The 19,795-nt window shown below is 35.7% G+C and overlaps 1 protein-coding gene across 1 annotated transcript in view; it reads left to right on the top strand.

The window, feature by feature from the left end:
- Window positions 1-18,661, top strand: part of NUS1 (NUS1 dehydrodolichyl diphosphate synthase subunit) — a 34,821-nt gene extending 16,160 nt beyond the window's left edge. Inside the window, exons 2-5 of the mRNA XM_010353242.2 lie at window positions 1,206-1,331; window positions 2,197-2,346; window positions 11,727-11,826; window positions 15,045-18,661. Of these exons, the coding sequence (XP_010351544.1) occupies window positions 1,206-1,331; window positions 2,197-2,346; window positions 11,727-11,826; window positions 15,045-15,135 (467 nt within the window). The 3' untranslated portion in view covers window positions 15,136-18,661. The remainder of the gene's footprint in view (window positions 1-1,205; window positions 1,332-2,196; window positions 2,347-11,726; window positions 11,827-15,044) is intronic.
- Window positions 18,662-19,795: the final 1,134 nt, after the last annotated feature.

Below are 19,795 nucleotides of genomic sequence, written 5' to 3' on the forward strand. Positions count from 1 at the left end.
ATAAAAACTAGGACTGTCCTCTTACCGGTTTTTTCATATCCTTTGCATCAGCAGCATTGGTCTGTTTTTTATTCCAAACTTATGCTTTTTCTTAAGCATTTTTTCCCACCTGGTATCTTCTCTAGTTTCTTCTGTTTAACGTTCTGAGTTCATCTCAGCTCGTCTTATTTTATAAAGCCTTCCTCACCAAAGGAGACTACTTTTGTAACTACTGTTGCACATACACTTCTGACTTGGCATTTGTATACAGTGTATCCAGCAGGTTCTGTGCCATATAAATGTATACACACACACACACACACACACACACACACACATATATATATATAAAAGCTGGAAATTCTACAAAGAGAACTGGTTTGAAGGAAAAGATTTAAGCAGCTTTATATATATATGTGTGTGTGTATATTAACCTGTGTTCTCTCTCCCAGTTATTTTGTTGAACTACTTTAAAGTCAGGCCCGACTAAGAGTACAGAGTAGGAACATTTGATAAAGATTAAAAAGGCAATGGCCACTAGAAAGCTGCCTCTGCAAATTGTCAACGACTTGTTCTTTTATGTCACACAGTTCCTTTGTCTTTCTCAATAACATGACAGTAGTTAACAGTGTTAACTTTTCCCTGCATAGAGGACTATGTATTTTATGTATTTTATTTCTGTGCTTTGTTTTAATTTACTAAATTGTTACTTTTTCTGTTCTCTACTTTTTACGTAATCCATATTACTTCTTATGATTTAAAAAACTAATCAAATTGAGGCAATAGTATTTAATACAAGTAGTAAATCTGCAGAAAAGTACATTAGACTGTGAGTGAGGAACACAACAGGCTCTAGACCACTGCTGCAATTTATAATTTCTTGGAGAAGAACCTTAAAGAGTTCTTAAAGGCCTCAGTTTCCGAATCCACAAAGATTTTAAGTAAGTGATCTCTTAAAAGTCCTTTCTAAGTCTAAATTTCTGTCATATTCACATGCCACTACTTAAGTAGTTACCTCTGTTCTTTTTTTTCCTGGAAGGCAGACTCTTGTATTAACAAAGTTTTGTTGTCATGTTTTCCTTTTAGATTCTAGTTTAGGACTAGTCATTACAGCTTTGCTTGACATTTGTTCAGTACTGGATCTAGTGTTGTTTTCACAGCAAGCATTCACTTGAAGGGGAAAAATTAACCTAGTTGCGTTTTACTTGCCTTTTTCTTTTTTAAAGGTATTTTCAAAAGAAATAATTCCAGATTGATGGATGAAATTTTAAAACAACAGCAAGAACTTCTGGGCCTAGATTGTTCAAAATACTCACCAGAATTTGCAAATAGTAATGACAAAGATGATCAAGGTAAGCATGACTGTATAATTGAACATGTAGCATAGGAAGATGTGTGTTTCATGTTTCATGGCAATTTCTGTTACTCTGTCATTTATTCATTCACGTTGCTCTCTTAGTCTTTATTGTCAACATCTTTAATCATCAGATTTAGACTTTCCCATCTCAGTCTTGGTAAAAAGTGAACACATGGTGAGGATTTTATTTAACCAGGCAAATTTTTTAACTGGTTCCACAGAAAATCCATAAAATGGACACATTTGTAGGGATATTGAAATGAATATATAAATAGAGGTACAACTGGGTGTTCTGTGGCGTGAGGGAAGAAATTGAATCTTTGCTGGACAAGGAAGAATTTGCGTGTCTGTAGATAAGAATTTTGCAGTGTTATCTGAGAATCCTATCAGTTGTAAGGTAGCTCCTATAGAAGTAGAATTGATAAAAGGTGTGTATGCTATAGGCAATGCATATTCCACTGTAACAGTTTTTTCTTAGTCTTTATTTTTTCTTTTATTCTGTGTTACTGCTAACTGTATTGCAATTATAGAGGAAATTTTAGATGCATGAAAATTTGTTAGCTAGCCTGTAAAGCTTCTGTTTTCTAGAGGATGTCGTCACGATACATAGTCATTCTGAACACTTTGAAAATAAGGCAGTGTGTAAATTTATACGTGGATATGATTTCGGGTGCATAGATCCTTTCAGAGGAGAATAGCTAAGTATGTTTTGATATTGAAATTGAAGGGCTTAAACAATTCTTGTTTACTGTAAGAACTGTATGTTTATTTTGGTCTAAACCTTATATTTCTTAAAACTGATTTTGAAATAGACCTGTAAGAGAGTGTTTTTAAAATACATTGTTTGTTTTTTCCTCCAGTTTTAAATTGCCATTTGGCAGTGAAGGTGCTGTCCCCGGAAGATGGAAAAGCAGATATTGTGAGAGCTGCTCAGGACTTTTGCCAGTTAGTAGCCCAGAAGCAAAAGAGACCCACAGATTTGGATGTAGATATGTTAGGCAGTTTACTTAGTAAGTTTTTTATATATGTATATATATGTGTGTGTACGTATGTGGTGTGTGTGTTTAGTTTTGTCAAACAAGGATACAGTATGAAAGGAAATATTTGTTTCTTTCACACTATAAAGCCTGATTCTTTTTGTTGCTATACCTGTTAAATTTCTGAAATTTAAAGACCTGTGTGATAATGGTTTCGAGACAATGAGATTTGTAGCCACTCACTTGCATGAGGATTTAATGGTAAAGGAGACGAGCTTTGAGGATCTTTTTTGTAGTGATGACTATTCTTGAAAATAGGACTTCTGCTTGTTAGCCTTCCTCTCCCTCTTCCCCTTTCTTTTTACTTTGAATTTTCCCTTAACTTTGAACTTAATCTTTTTATGAGGTGATCCCAGGAATAGAACCTATAATCTTACTGTTACCGTGATTCCTTTTTAATTATTCTTTCTATTATGCTATACCAAATATACAACTGTATTTGTCATGTTATACCAAATATAACTTTTTTTCTTCAGCTGTTGAAAAAAGCCTTTGGTTTGCTTATTCTCTCTAGAGAATTCGCTCTAGGACCTTTTTGCCTTACCATCATGGTCCTTCTTGCTTACTAGCATTAGCCTTGATCCTTTTGAAGAAAGACAGTCTCTCTAGTAAATTCATGTTCATTAATAGTTTCTATAGACATACAGTTTTAGACATCCATTCATTTTTTATTACTTAGAATATCCATTTACTTATTAATCATGCATTTTCAGGCTGGATGGGATGGCTCACACTTGTAATCCCAGCACTTTAGGAGGCTGAGGCAGGTGCATCGCTTGAGTACAGGAGTTTGAGACCAACCTGGGCAACATAGCAAAACCCCAGTCTCTACAAAACATAAAAAATTAGCCAGGCATGGTGGCTCATGCCTTTGGTCCCAACTACTCAGGAGGCTGAAGCAGTAGTATAGTTTGAGTTCAAGAGGTAGAGGTTGCAGTGAGCCAAGATCGCATCAATACACTCTAGCCTGGGTGACGGAGTGAGACCCTGTCTCAGAAAAAGAAAAAAAAAAAATGCATTTTCTGTCTAACTTACTTATTTACTTAACTCTCCGTTCTTTGTTTCTTCCACTTTGACATGTGTCCATCACAGAGCAAAGTCCATATCCCGCTTCTTGGTTTCGCTAACTTCCTACTTTTGTTGACTACTCATTTCCTACCCTACTCTTTGTATTCTCTGTCATTGCCTAATTATATTCAGGCTCAGTGAGTAGTACACCATTATGGGAGCTCTCTGCTCAGATGTTACTGGGATGTTGACTGTTTCCTGCACCCTATGAGGTCCTAATAAGAGAGTAATTTCATAAGGACATTCTAAAAGTTGATGGAGATCCAAAGATGACCTTCAGGTAGTCCATGAGAAAGTGCTAATGTTTATTAAGCCCAGGTGTTGCCTGCAGGCATTGTAGGCTTAGGGTACATGAAAATGTACACAATTCTTAACTCATTAATTTGACAGAAGCAAGCATTCTGAATACCATCACCCCCAAAGTTCCTTTGTGACTGCTTTTAGTCCCCACTCCTGCCCCCTACACCAGCAACCACTGGTCTGGCTTCTGACTATACTTTTGCTTTTTCTATAAATTTTATATAAAAGGAGTCATACAATATATAGTCTTATATGTCTTGTTTTGTTTACTTACCATAATATTTTTGAGGTTCATCTATGTAAAATGCATTAGTCACTCATTATTTTTTATTGGTGAGCAGTATTTTCTAGATATACTACATTTTGCTCATGCATTCATCGGTTAATGCATATTTGGTTTGTTTCCAGTTTTTGAATAATGCTATATGAGCATTTGTGTACAGGTTTTTGTGTGGATGTTTGTGTGTTTTCAAGAATTCAGAAAGTCAGAATTCTATCAGATAAATTTAACAAAGAAAGTGAAATAATTAAAAAGAATCAAGCAGAAATTCTGGAGTTGAAAATGCAGTTGACATACTGAAAATGCATCAGAGTCTCAACAGCAGAATTGATCAAGCAGAAGAAAGTTATAAGCTTGAAGATAAACTATTTACAAATACACAGAGGAGACAAAAGAGTGAAGCACACTTACAAAATCTAGGAAAAAGCCTCTTGAGGGCAAATCTGAGTTATTGACCTTAAAGAGGAGATAGAGAGAGAGAGATGGGGTACAAAGTTTATTCAAACCTAGAGAACTTCCCAAACCTAGAGAAAAATATCAGCATTCAACTACAAGAAGATGATAGAACACCAAGCAGATTTAACCAAAAGATGACTACTTCAAGGCATTTAATAATCAAATTCCCAAAGGTCAAGGATTAAAAAAAAAATGGATTCTAAAAGCAACAAGAGAAAAGAAACAACATACGATAGAGGTTCAATATATCTGGCAGCAGACTTTTCAGTAGAAACCTTACAGACTGGGAGAGAGTGGCATAACATATTTTAAAAAGTGCTGAAGGAAAGAAACTTTTACCCTAGAATAATAGTATGCCCAGTGAAAATATCCTTCAAACATGAAGAAGAAATAGACTTTCCCAGACAAACAAAAGCTGAGAGATTTTATCAGGACCACACCTGCCCTGCAAGAAATGCTGAGGGGAATTCTTCAATCAGAAAGGAAAAGATGTTAATGAGCAATAAATCATCTGAAGGTACAACTCTCATTGGTGATAGTACACAGAATATTACAGAACTGTAACTGTGGTATATAAAACTACTGTCAAGTAAAAAGACCCTGATGACCCAGTCAATAATAATAACTAAAACAACTTTTCAAGACATAGACAGTACAATAAGATACAAATAAAAACAACAGAAAGTTTTAAAATGGGGAGATGAATGTAAGGTGTACAGTTTTTATTAGTTTTCTTTTTGCTTATTTGTTTATACAAGCAGTGTTGTTATCAGCTTAAAATAATAGGTTATAAGATAGTATTTGAAAGCCTCATGGTAATCTCCAATCAAAAAACTTAGAAGAGATATACAAAAAATAAAAAGCAAGAAATTAAGTCATACCACCAGAGAAAATCACCTTCCGTAAAAGGAGGACAGGAAGGAAGTAAAGAAGGAAGAGAAGACCACAAAACAACCAGAAAACAAATAACAAAATGGCAGGAGTAAGTCCTTATCAATAATAATTGAATGTAAGTAGACTAAACTCTTCAAAAGACATACAGTGGGTGGATGGATTAAAAACAAGACCCAATGATCTGTTGCCTACCAGAAACATACTTCACCTATAAAGACATACAGACTGAAAATAAAGGGATGGAAAAAGATATTTTATGCCAATAGAAACCCAAAAAGCAGGAGTTATTATACTTATATCAGGCAAGAGATATTTCAAGACAAAAACTCTAAGAAGAGACAAAGAAGTTCACTGTCTAGTGATAAAGGGGTCATTTTAGCAAGAGGATATGACAATTGTACATACATATGCACCCAACATTGGAGAACCCAGATATATAAAGCCAGTATTAATAGAGCTAAAGAGAGAGAGAGAGACCCCAATACAATAATAGCTGGAGACTTTAACACTGCACTTTCAACACTGGACAGATAAAGACAGAAAATCAACAAAGAAACATTGAACTTAATCTGCACTGTAGACCAAATGGATCTAAAAGATATTTACAGAACATTTTATCCAATGGCCGCAGAATATACATTCTGCTTGTCAGCACATGAAACATTCGCAAGGAGAGACCATATGTTAAGCCACAAAACAAGTCTAAAACATTCACAAAAATTGAAATAATATTAAGCATCTTCTCTGACCACAATGGAATAAAACTAGAAATCAATAACGAGAAATTTTGGAAACTATACAAACACATGGAAAGTATATCAATATGCTCCTGGATTACCAGTGGGTCAATGAAGAAATTAAGGAGGAAATTGAAAAATTTATTGAGACAAGTGATAATAAAAATACAGCATACCAAAACGTATGGGATGCAGCAAAGCAGTACTAACAGGGAAGTTTAAAGATCAGAGCAGAAATGAATGAATTTGAAATGAAAAAGTATATACAAAAGATCAAAAAATTGGTGGTGTTTTAGAAAAGATAAAATTGAGAAATCTTTAGTTAGACCAAGGAAAAAACCAGAATACCCAAATAAATAAAATCAGAGATGGAAAGGAGATATTGCAGAAATTCAAAGGATCGTTAGTGGCTGCTGTGAGCAACTGTATGCCAATAAATCCCCCTTGGAAAATCTAGAAGAAATAGATAAATTCCTAGACGCATACAACCCACCAAGATTGAACCATGAAGAAATCCAGATCTCAAAGAGACCAATAATAAGTGATGAGGTTGAAGCTAAAGTAATAAAAAGTTTTAGAGCAATGGAAAGCTCAGGACTTGATGGCTTCATTGCTGGATTCTACCAAACATTTAAAGAAGAACTAATACCAATTCTACTCAAACTGTTCTGCACAATAGAAAGGAGAGAATGCTTTCAAATTCATTCTGTGAAGCTAGTATTGCCATGTTACTCAAACCAGACAGAGACACATCAAAAAAAGAAAACTACAAGCCAGTATCACTGATAAGTGTTCATGAAGAAATCCTCCACAAAATAATGGCAAACCAAATTCAACAATATATTAAAAAGATCATGACCAGGTGGTATTTATCCCAGGGATGCAAGGATGGTTGAACATACACAAGTCAATGAATATGATATATCAACAGTATGAAAGATAAAAATCACGATCATTTCAATTGATACTGAAGATGCATTTGATAAACACTTGCATGATAAAACCCATAAAAATCTGGCTATAGAAGGAGCATACTACAACATAATAAAAGCCATATATGATGGACCCATACCTACTATCTTTCTGAATGGGGAAAAACTGAAAGCCTTTCCTCCTAAACCTAGAACACAAGGATGCCCACTTTCACCACTGTTATTTAGCATAGTACTGGAGGTCCTAGCTAGAACAATCAGACCAGAAAAAGAAGGAAAAGGTATCCAAATTGGAAAGGAAGAAGTCCTTCTTTGCAGATGATCTGATCTCAAATTTGGAAAAACCTAAAGATTCCACCAAACAACTATTAGAACAGATAAACACATTCAGTAAAGTTGCAGGATACAAAACCAATGTACAAAAATCAGGAGCATTTCTAGATGTCAATAGTGAACAATCTGAAAATGAAACCAAGAAAGTAATCCCATTTACAATAGGTACAAATAAAATTAAATATCTAGGAATTAACCAAAGAAGTGAAAGATCTCTACAATGAATACTGTGAAACGTTGATGAGAGAAATTAAGGACAACGGCCAAAAAATCTAAGCCTATTTTCCGTTCATGGATTGGAAGAAGAATCAGTAGTGTTAAAATGTCCATACTCCCCAAAGCAATCTGCAGTCAGTGCAACTTCTGTCAAAATATCAATGACATTCACAGAACTAGAAAAAACAATCCGAAAATTTATATGGAATAACAAAAAGACCCAGAATAGCCAAAGCTATTCTAAGCAAAAAGAACAAAACTGGAGGAATCACATTACCTGACTTCCATTTATGCTACAGAGCCATACTTATAGTTACCAAAACAGCATGGCACTGGCATAAAAACGGACACAGACTAATGGCAGAGAATAGACAATCTACAGACAAATGCATACATCTCCAGTGAACTCATTTTTTGACAAAGGTGCCCAGAACATACTCTGGGGAAAACCAGTATCTTCAATAAATGGTGCAGGGAAAACTGGATATCCATATGCAAAAGAATGAAACTAGAACCCTATCTCTTGTCACATACAAAAATCAAATCAAAATGCATGAAAGACTTAAATCTAAGCTCTCAAACTAAGAAACTACTACAAGAAGACATTGGGGGAAGCTCTCTAGGACATTGGACTGGGCCAAAACCCTACAAGCACAGGCAACCAAAGCAAAAATGAACAAATGGGATCACATCAAGTTAAAAAGCTGCTGCACAGCAAAGGAAACAGTCAGCAAAGTAAAGAGATAACACAGAGAATGGGAGAAAATATTTGCAAACTACCCATCTGACAAGGGATTAATAACGAGAATACATAAGAAGCTTAAGCAAATCTATAGGAAAAAAATCTAATCTGATTTTTTAAATGGGCAAAAGATCTGAATAGATATTTCTCAAAAGAATACATACAGATAGCAAATAGGTATATGCAAAGATGCTCAATATCACTGATCATTGGAGAAATGCAAATTAGACCTACAATAACATATCGTAAAACGGCTTTTTTTTTAAAAAAAAACAACAGGTAATAACAAATGCTAACGAGGATGTGGAGAAAGGGAATGCTTGTACACTGTTAGTGGGAATGTAAATTGGTCCAACCCGTATGGAGAACAGTTTGGAGGTTTCTCAAAAAACTAACCATTGAGCTACCATATGATCCAGTAATCCCACTGCTAAGTATATACCAAAAAGAAAAGAATCTGCACTCCTATGTTTATTGCAGCACTGTTCACAATAGCCAAGATTTGGAAGCAGCTGAGGTGTCCATCAGCAGATGAATCAATAAAGAAAATGTACAGATGGACCATAGAGTAGTATTCAGCCATAAAAAGAACAAGATCCTGGCATTTGCAGCAACATGGAAGAAACTAGAGGTCATTATGTTAAATGAAATAAACCCGTCACAGAAAGACAAACATCACATGTTCTCACCTGTAGGAGCTAAAAATTAAAACAATTGAACTCATGGAGATAGAGAGTAGAAGGATGGTTTCTAGAGGCTGGGAAAGGTAATGGGGGAGTGAGCTGGGGGGAAGTGAGGCTGGCTACTGTGTACAAAAAAAAAAAAATGAGTAAGTTTTTTTTTCAAAGTTGTTGTGTCTATTCAGGGTCCTTTGCATTTGTCTATAAAGTTTGGGATTGGCTTTTTAATTTAAAAAAACTCTGCTGGGGTTTTGATATGGATTGAGTTGAATCTATAGCTCAATTTGGGGAAGTTGCTGTCTTAACAATATTGAGTCTTCCAGTATGAAATCATGAATATAGTGTATTTCTCCATTTGTTTGGGTTCTAATTATCTTTTTTTTGGAGACAGAGTCTTGCTCTATCGCCCAGGCTGGAGTGCAGTGGCACGATCTCGGCTCACTGCAGACTCCGCCTCCCAGGTTCACGCCATTCTCCTGCCTCGGCCTTCCGAGTAGCAGGGACTACATACAGGCGCCGACCACCACGCCCGACTAACTTTTTGTATTTTTAGTAGAGATGGGATTTCACTGTGTTAGCCAGGATGGTCTTGATCTCCCGACCTTGTGATCCACCCGCCTAGGCCTCCCAAAGTGCTGGGATTACAGGCGTGAGCCACCTGCACCTGGCTGGGTTATTTTCTTAAATAATATTTTGCAGTTTCAGGGTATAGAATTTCTACTTCTTTTGTTAAATTTACTCCTTAGGTATTTTATTCTTTTTGATGCTGTTGTTAATGGAATTATTTTCTTAATTTTCAGGTTGTTTGTTAATACTTAGAAATACACTTGTTTTTTAATATTGATTTTGTATCCTGCAACCTTGCTAAGATACAAGTTCATCTAATAGTTCTAGTAGCTCTTTTTGTAGAGACTTAGGATTTTCTAAATACAGGATCATGTTGTCTATAAATAAAGATTACTCCTGCTGTCTCTGCTCAGGTTATTTTTTTATTTTATTTTTTAGTTCGGCTTTTGTCTGTGTAGCTTAGTGGTTAGCCAGTGATTTCCATACTGGTTATGCTTAGATACCTTAAATTTGTAAGGCTTCCATGATTTCTGGTATTAGAAACTGAATTTAAAGTTGCCACTAGTTCTCAAGTTTCCTTGGCTTTTGATTTTCGCTGAACTTTCTTCCTGCCCTGTCCCCTACCCTGCTTCCCCTCCTAGTATGTATGTTATTTCCCAGTCGGCCATGGATATGTGAGAGTTTATCTGAGCCCTTATTTCCTGGATCTCACTATTAAATTTCTTTCCATTGTACTAATTGGGGCTACAACCTCAGGCAAGTAAAGCTGTGTGTTTTCCTATTTGTTCTCTTTTGAATTTCCCACCTTTAACTGTCAAACCATGAATTTTCATTGTTCCTTTTCCTTCTTGCCTACACCCTCCAGTCCCAAATTGAGTGCGTATCTTTTGACAGCAAGTAGCAAATCATCTAATTTTTCTGTCAGAGATATACTGGTAAAATGTAAGTTCCCTCCAGTTGATTGGGGTGGACATTGAGAGCAGTCCCAGGCAAGAAGGCCGTAGACCTTTGCCATTCTTACTGAAAACTCTAGCTTTTTGTTTTGCTTTTTTTTTTTTTAAAGAATAATTGTCTGCCTTTGGTCATTATCTAGCGTTCTTGAATGGTTGGTTTTTTTCCAATTTAACATGTTTTTTATAGAGAAGATTGCCACCCTCTTTACATCACTATTGGTTTGAAGTTCCTTCTTGTCATTTTTTATGGAAGATAATTTATTGCTTTTTAGGTGGTACAGGAATGTGTGTTCTTCTGCTTGGCCCATTCACTCTACCAGTATGGACTTTTAAAAGGACTTTGTTATGGAAGTAATTTTTTCAATATTGCTTCTGGACAGGACCACCTAATCCAGTTTCCTTATTTGACAAATGAAGGAATTTGGCACTGGAGAGATTGTATAGCAGATAAGTTAGTGGCAGAACTGAGGATATTAACTATTGGAACCTTAAAATTATAGTATGTTTTTTCTATACTCTTCAAACTTTATTTTTAAGCTATTGAAATACCCTTATCCTTTTTTTCCCCAAGTCAGGTCTCATATGGAAACCAGTTCATGAAAGAGATAAAAATTGACCTTGCCCTTGTTGAGGCAGATGCTTGGTCTCCTTTTGCTCTCTGAGGCCGCTCCGGCTCTGGGGAGCACGGAAGACATTTGTAGTATATAGCTAGGAGTTGGTCTTTTTGGGTTCATAGCTGTAAAATGAGGTACATGAGGGAAGGAAGGAGAATAGATACTTTTTAAATTTCCTTTTCGTCTCTGAAGTTACTTGATTCTGTGGCCAGAATCAAGCAGTCATGCCCTTAGAACTGTAGTACCTTTCCCAGGATTCCAAGAAAACACCTACGTTGAGTCTTAAAAGATACATGTGATTTTGGGGGCACCTGTTGGGTGTAGTGTGGGAGTTGGGTTACCCTTATGAGGTAATCAATCCAGTTAAATAGACTTTTGAGAAAACTTCCACATTTGGAATGAGCATAGATATTAAAGTATGTATTAGAGAGGGGGGTGGGGCATGGAGACATACCTGAAGAAAACAGGTAGTTTAAGAAACCAATTTGATTAATACATTTTGCCCTTGATCTGTGTGTTTCTGTGTGTGTGCGTGTGGGTGCAGTGAATGTTAAGTTCATGTGTATTTCTTTATTTCCAAGGTTCAAATGGTTGTCCTGATCCTGATTTAGTATTGAAGTTTGGTCCTGTGGACAGCACATTAGGCTTTCTTCCCTGGCACATCAGATTGACTGAGATTGTGTAAGTAATTAAAAGTGTACTGACTTTGTTTAGATTCAGCAAGTGTTTCTTGAGCTCAGCACTGTACTAGATCTGGTGGGGATTTCCAAAGAATTATAATACGGGATCTTTTACGTCAGTTATTTCACAGTGTCACAGGTAAAATAAAGTCATACATAAATGAGTTAGACACAAGAGAGCGTATAGTTGTGCAGATGTTTGGTATTGCCACTAATTACCTTAGGAGATCAGGAGTGAGACATCATTGTAAAGGGTGTGGCTTGATCCACAGATAATATAAAATGAGTAAAGTTTTCATATTTAGAGGAAAGGCGAGAAGAGGGGAAAAAAGAAAACCTGGGGCGAGGTTTCAAGCAATAAGGAACTAGCCACACCAGAGCGGACAGTGTTAGGCAGTAGTATGAGATGAAATCATATAGTTCAGAGGTGTCAAGGCTCAGAAATCTTTAAATGCCAGCATAAGGAATGTTTATAGTGGTAGGCAGGCAATAGGAAACCTGTTGAGCCTGTATATTATGTGGGAATGGTGATTTTGGAAGGTTTTTAGTAGCTTATGCACTAGAGTGGATTGGATTTGGGAAAGGATGAGATTAAAAAGACAAGTGAAGAGGCCATAACTATAATTTAAGGGAAAATACATTGAAGAGAGTGAAATTGTTATTTAGAACAGTTTAGGCAAACTTTCTGTGAAGGGCCAGATAGTAAATATTTTAGGCTTTTCAGGCTGTACAGTCACTTGCAACTGCTCCTCTCTATTGCAGCTGTACAACTCTGCTGCTATAGCTGAACAACCAAGGATGTTATGTGAACAAGCGTTGTGACCGTGTTCTGATAAAACTTTATTTACAAAAACAAGTATCAGGCTCCTAGGCCGTATTTGCTGACCCCTAATTTAGAATAAAGGAGAGACATAGTAGCCTTAAAATATATTTAAATGCTGGGTCTTGGAGAATACTACAAATTCTCTCTCTCATGACAAGTATTTCCCAAGTATAATTGCAGGCCTAGCACTTTACTAATTGTAATAAAATTAGAGAAGAGATGAAATGACTCCTAAGTTTTTAAGCTTAAGTGACTAAGTGATTACGATATTATTGAGAGGAAACAAGAAAGTAAAGGGAATATTCAGTTTTGAAGGGAAGATGCAGATGATTTTGAGGCTATAGTCTATTTGGATGGATACGCTTAGTGTAGGACAGATAATGATGTAGAATTGATGCTTGAGTGAGAAGTCAAGGCTAAAGATGTATGTTTGAGGATCATGATAACCTAGGAAGTAGTTGAACCTATGAGAATACAAAGTATCTCTCCAGAGTGTACAAAGGGGTCCTTTAAGCTTGTGGGCAGGAGGGACAAAGTTTCAAAAAGAGGAGAGGACATGCAGCATGTTAGAGTTGGAAAGGACTCTAAATCATCTGGCCCTACCTTCTCATTTTATAGGTAAGGAAAATAGGGAAGAGACATTGTTCAAGCTTGTGACAAAGTGAGTTAGAATCCAGGTCTCCAGACTCAGAGTTTCTTTATGGTGGGAGTATGTTTCTTTTACCTGGTTTTCTCCAAGGGTTTTCAAGTCATTTCAGGTGGTCTCCAAGTATGACAGCAGTGATGCCGTGGACAGTTGGGAGTGGTCTAGAGGGAATAACAGAAGGATTTTGGTTTGAATCTTGACTATGCAGCTCAATAATGTGACTCTGGAAAGTTATTTAAACTTCTCTATATTTGTACAAAGGTCATGTTAATTTGGAGCTGAGAATTTAATTCTGATAATGGACAAGATATGAAGCACATAACAGGCTCTTCCTTTGACCTATGTACATGTCTGTGATAGCTATATCACATTATACTGAGGTTTGCTTTGTATTTGTGTACCCTTTACGAGACTGAGCACTGTGATGGCAGGGAAAATGTGTTAATCATAATACGGAGACGGGAAGGGTGGGGTTCTGACAGAATAGACTGAGAAACAACAACAGAGCTTCTGAGGCATTGAGGGCTAGTGGCACTATGTTTATTGAAGAGTTGTAGGAGATGAGGTTGATTGAAGGGGTAAGATGAGGAAGACTTAGGAAAGTTGAGAGTTTGAGGATGTTTGAAGCAAGCTTTAGCAAGAAGAATGGATTAAATTTGTTCTTTGAGCTTATTATTTCAGAGACGTGAATAAGACAAGGTTGATAGCAGAGATTATTAAGAGATGATGAGGAGTTAGAAGTGGGTGACTTGTTTCACAATTTCTGGCAGTCAGAGGAATGATAAAGAAAAGTATAGCTAAAGACAGGCAGGAGTCCTTTGAAGGTGGGTTTGTTCACTCTTTTTTTGTGGTGCGTGTGACTATGGGACTCTGTGACTCCTCTCTTCTGACCAGGTGTTTGACCCTGATACTATTTGGAATTCCCAGATTATATTTGGAATTCCCACATTATAAAGCTACATAAATTACAGATGTTTTTCATGTTACTTATTGAAAATTAGTAGTTACTTATAATACATAAAAGGGAACCCTCTGATCGTGTATTCAGTCTATCTTTAAAGTGCTTATTTTCACACTGTAATTGCCCTTGAGTAATTGGAAATGGTGGAGATAAGTGTTGATTTATAGGTTGCTCACAACATGGCTACAATATTTCATCGCGTTTGGATGCTGTGTAGCCCTGCCCAACATTAAGCATGGCTTTCCTAAACAAAGTAATATTGACTTTACTCTGAACAGGAGGAATTCTTTAATGGATTTAAATGAGATCCTTTATACATAGATCTCCAGCTTTGCATTAATCTAAGCTTACGCTTTAACAAGTTATGAATCTCTCATTACTAGTTGCTTTTCTTGTGGAAAAAAGGGCATATTAATTTTTTACTTGAACTCTTTCACAACGAGCTGAACAATCTTAGTAGAAATTTTTGGCATATTCTGCTTATAATTTACCCTCAGAGCAGAGGGAATACCTATCTTCCATGAACACTCATCAATAAACAGTGACCACTACCCCTCAGTGCCTCAGAGGCTCTCTGCTGTTTCCCAGTCTGTTCTGTCAGGGTCTCACCCTTTTAGTCTCCATATTATGATTAAGACATTTTCCGTGCTTGTCATGGTGCCGTCTGGTGGAGGATAATTTGGTGTATTCCATTCTTAACTTCTTTTTGTTCCTTATCTTCTGGTTCCCCCCTACATTACATACAGTGTATATCAAATTGCTTTTTTCCCCCCTGTGTTTTCTTTTCAGCTCTTTGCCTTCCCACCTAAACATCAGTTATGAGGACTTTTTCTCTGCCCTTCGTCAGTATGCAGCCTGTGAACAGCGTCTGGGAAAGTAGTGGTCATTGGTTGCATAATTTGATTTGAGGCTTATGGAGGAAAGGACCCAAGCAACTCTGATGTTTACAAAGCACCTATGAAACCCTGTACACACCTAGTTCATAATCCTCATAATTTATCAACAAACACAAAAAAGTGTCTTACTTGAGAGTGTGTGTGTGTGCGTGTGCACGTGCACACATGTGCACGTTTGTATGTATGGAAATAAACTTACAAATGGGGACGTATTGGAGAAGGAAATACATAGACCTACAACTTTGAGCAAATAGCAGCGATGTTTTAGGAACTGAAATGTCACACTTAAAGTCTTCAGCCCAGCTACTTCCCTATTTTTGTGGGGAGAAAAGGGCCTGATTAGAACTGTTCTGGTTGTGTTTGGCGGGAGGGGAATAATTTTTGTTCAGTCCTTCTTAGTGACCAAACTTTAATTTTTAAGAATAATATATTGACTTACTGAACGGAAGCATTCTGAGTTGAAAGGAGCTCCAGAGGAGTGGAGTTCTGTGTTGCTCACATGTTAAAAGCTTGCTCACCTTCAGAGCAGAGGAAATACCTGTCTTCAGATATCCGTCCATTTTCATCTCTTAATTGTAGTCAAAAGTATGACTTGAGAGTGTTGCTCTGGTGTCTGTATTCTGGGTTATGAAGATTATTTGAAAAATAACTCTTACCACATTGAGATGCAGACTTTTAAAAATTTAAATATTGGATTAGGCAGTCAAAAAAACCAAACAAGCATAAAAGGTCAGTAAGTTGTAATATTGATAGTAAAGGTGGAACACTAACTATAAATGGAAAGTTTTGATTTCCTTTTTTGTTTGATGGGCAGTATGCCATATTATACCCAAAGTTGTTTTAAAAAATACTTCCATCAACTATTTTTTTTTTTTAAATAAACCTTTGAGGGAAGTTACCAAGGCAGCTTTTTTCCTCAAAAGTAACCTGTTCCTCTTTGGAATAGCACATTTTAGGGGCATGGTTAATACCTGAGATTTTTACTCAGTAAATCCTGGTGGTTACTGTGTGTAAAATATCTTTAAGTAGGATTGAAGGCCTCTGTGGGGAATAAAATATTACCAAAGTCTATAACAATAAATTTTACATGTTCTCTTTTATGATAGAGAGCAGCACTGGTTCTGTTATTCTTAAAATGAATAATTGATTTCTTGATAGGTGTTTAATATTTCTTCCCTCACTGCTGATTCTTAGGTAGAAACCATTCTTGATATTTGATAGACTGTTTTCAGAAAACACTTGTCAACAAGTGTACAATACTTATCTAAAACTGTACATTTAGAATGGAGCAGTTTAATACTAGATCTCAGAAGTTTGGAAAATAGCAAAGAAGACTGGATTTGGAAAGGATGGTCTACAGTTGCTTGTCAAATTCTGAAGCTATGAAGAATAAATGTTTTAACTTTGGATTATGAAACCCCATTTATGATTTTTTAAATACACTTGAAATAAAAATGATTAAACTAAATTTTGGTCCAGTGACGTTACTTTGCACTGCATAATCCATTATACATTGTACGACTTTTTTGTTTTAATTTATTACTGAGAGTTTTGTGTGAAGCTACAGCATATCTAATCAGAGAATTTCTGATTCTTTATACTGTGATTATGTTATATTGAGGCATTTGTAATGCAGCTTAAGACTGAATTTATGCCTTTTGTAAACATGATAGGTATAAATGTCTTATAACATTCTGGAGTATGTATAGCTTTAATGAATGAAATTTAATGGACCTGATTAAAATGAAGGGATTTAATCTTTGTTAAAGTGAAGTTAGTCAAATTACCTACTGGAATATAGCCTAAGCCACTAAAGGTTTAATATTTGCATTTTCATGCTTTTATTTTCTCCTTCCATTCATAAGTGTATACTTGAAAGTACATTTGTAGCCTATGATTTGAGTCTCTTGAAGTTCTAGGAGGAGGCAAACTACAAACTACTAGGATTCTGATTTCAGATGTAGTCATTCCAGAACCTTCTCTTTATGAGTTCACCTGCTAGTACAATCTCCACAACTTGAATGGCATTGTTTGTTCTATAATTCCTGCCAAAAGCATCACAAGTTGTATATCATCAAGCCTCCCTTTGCACTCTCAAGAAGAACTGGTAATTTTAAACAAAAGTATGTATCTTTATTTGTATTGGAAAATGCTGTCTTTAAATAGTTTCTTGTTGACACTCCCCACAATGGAAAAATTACCAAATTTAAACCTGTTTTATGAATGGCAGCTTGGAGCATAGCAAGAAGTTGGAGGATTTGAATTCCATTCCCAGTTCTCATTGTGTTTTGTTTCTTAAAACTGTAATAATCGGTTACTGTTATAAAGTTTAAAAGGTGGTTTTAATGTGAATAGCAAATTCTGGTATATCGTGACTAACGCTGAAGAATGCCTGTCTTTGAGAGGAAGGTGTTATAATATTAATGAACAGTGCCAAATACACTGTGCATATCTACAATTTAATCTTTGAATGTATGTTACTGGATTAGCTCCCTCCTCCTTCTGTGTGATGGTACCATGCATAGAGTCAATCAAATCCTTGTGATGTTTTGTATGGAATTTGACAACATGTAAATAATGTGTAAAGCAAGTTTTTATGATTAAGGAATCAAATTTATTGAATTTTATTATTGAAAGTTGAAACTTAACATGTATGAACAAAATCCAATAAAAGAATATACTCTTTTCTTTGACTATAGTATTATGTGAATGCTACATTTATTCTGAACACTTAGGGGCTGCAAAAATGTAATAAGAAGTGCATATGACTAGATAGCAATACTGTTTTTTTTTTAGATGGTATGCTCTTGATTGAAATATATTCTCACTTTTACCGGGTTAAACATTTGAAATCTTACAATGTTACTTGCTTTTTGATAGATAATAGTGAAATAAATTCAGCTTTGCCGTTGCTAGAGTTGTCAAAATTCCACAGTAATTAAAATTTGAATTTTCACCGAATATGAAATTTCCAAATTAAAAACGTATTATGGCTACCCTTTTAAAAAGGAATGTGACAGTTCTTGTCAAATGAGGAAATTTAAAGGTAAAAGTTATGGTTTGTCTTATGCTGCATAGACTATTCACCCCCTAACTTGAAGGTCTAATCATAAGACAATTGGTTTTTTGTGCATGGTTTTCATCTAAAATTTAGTTTACCAAAGGTAAATAACTGGTTACTAGGAACTGCCTTTAGCAAAAATTACTATAAAGTTCAAGACAGTTTGAAATAAAAGCCAGGAAACAAGATTAATGTGAGCAGTTCTCCAAGATCCTCGCTGGTAGGACATAAACTATGATAAAATGGGTAGGAAAAGGTATTGCAAAAAGAATTTCTTAAGGTTTAAAAGATACACTTTCGTTATAGGAAAAAGGATTCAGAGAAACAAAGGATTGTAACCTTATTGATTACATTTTTGGTGATCATCGAGAATTTTTTGTACTTATATTTTAAAAAATGTATGCTACTGTAACAAGTTAATAAAGAGATTTTTAAAAAAACTATAAACTAGAAATTGAGAGTCTTACATTCTATTTTGTATTTGATTATTGTGTCCGGATATAAATTACAATAGCACATGAAAATAAAATGTTTTAAAATTATAGTCCACATTCAGTTATTCTTAATATTTAATGTTGGTCCAAATTCTTCAAATAATTTTATGCTCATCTCTTCTCTCCCTCATGTAGTGATTCAGGGACTGTTAATTTTAGCATGACATACCCAGATGATTGCAACAAATAAAATTAAATGTACTCTGAGGACAAACTGTTAGCAATATCTGCTATTGACTGTATATAGCCCCCTTCATTAGTAATTTAAGTTGCTGTTACGAGGACAAGAAAAAAAATCTGGCTTGGAAAATGCAATCCTGGAAAAAACAAAAAATTCAGAATATGGATAAATGCTAACAGCATAGTTCTATACTTGTATAGAGTAATGTTTTCATTCTGATAAAGATTTATTTCAGTTGCTATTATGGATGTGGTTCTATGCGTGCTTTATTTTAATAAATGTGTATTTTTCAGTGTTAATTTTATCAGTAACAGCTATACTTAATAACTGCCTTAAATTTCTTATTTCTTTTTTTTAGAGATGAGATCTCACTATATTGCCCAGGCTAGGCTTGAATTCGGGCTCAAGCGATCATCCCGCTTCAGCTTCACAAGTAGCTGGGCTGAGAGGTTGTATGCCATCAGGCCAGGCAAATTTTTTATTTTACATGAAATAGAAGTAGATATAGGTAATGATAATAGTAGCCAACTGTTGTCACCATGTATTTTAATTGGATTTCAGACAATTAGAAAATGGGATATCAAGAAAAATGTGGAAGCTACTTAGCTGGGGATGTTTGACATGGCATTCATTTATCTAGTGCAGTGGTTCTCACCTGGAGTGATTTTGTCCCCCAGTGGACATTTGACAACTGGAGACATTTTATGTCACAACTCAAGAGAGGAGGTATATTAGTGGTATCTAGTGGGACTAGGCCAAGGGTGCTGCTAAGCATGCTGCAATACACAGGACAGCCCTTGCAACAGTTAGCCTCAAATGTCAGTAGTGCCAAGTCTCAGAATCTTTGGTCTAGTGTGATTTCTATAGTTTGTCACTTAATTTGTGGGAAGGTGGGTTGGTACTGGATG

Source organism: Rhinopithecus roxellana, chromosome 4 (assembly GCF_007565055.1).
Source record: "Rhinopithecus roxellana isolate Shanxi Qingling chromosome 4, ASM756505v1, whole genome shotgun sequence".
NCBI lineage: Eukaryota > Metazoa > Chordata > Mammalia > Primates > Cercopithecidae > Rhinopithecus > Rhinopithecus roxellana.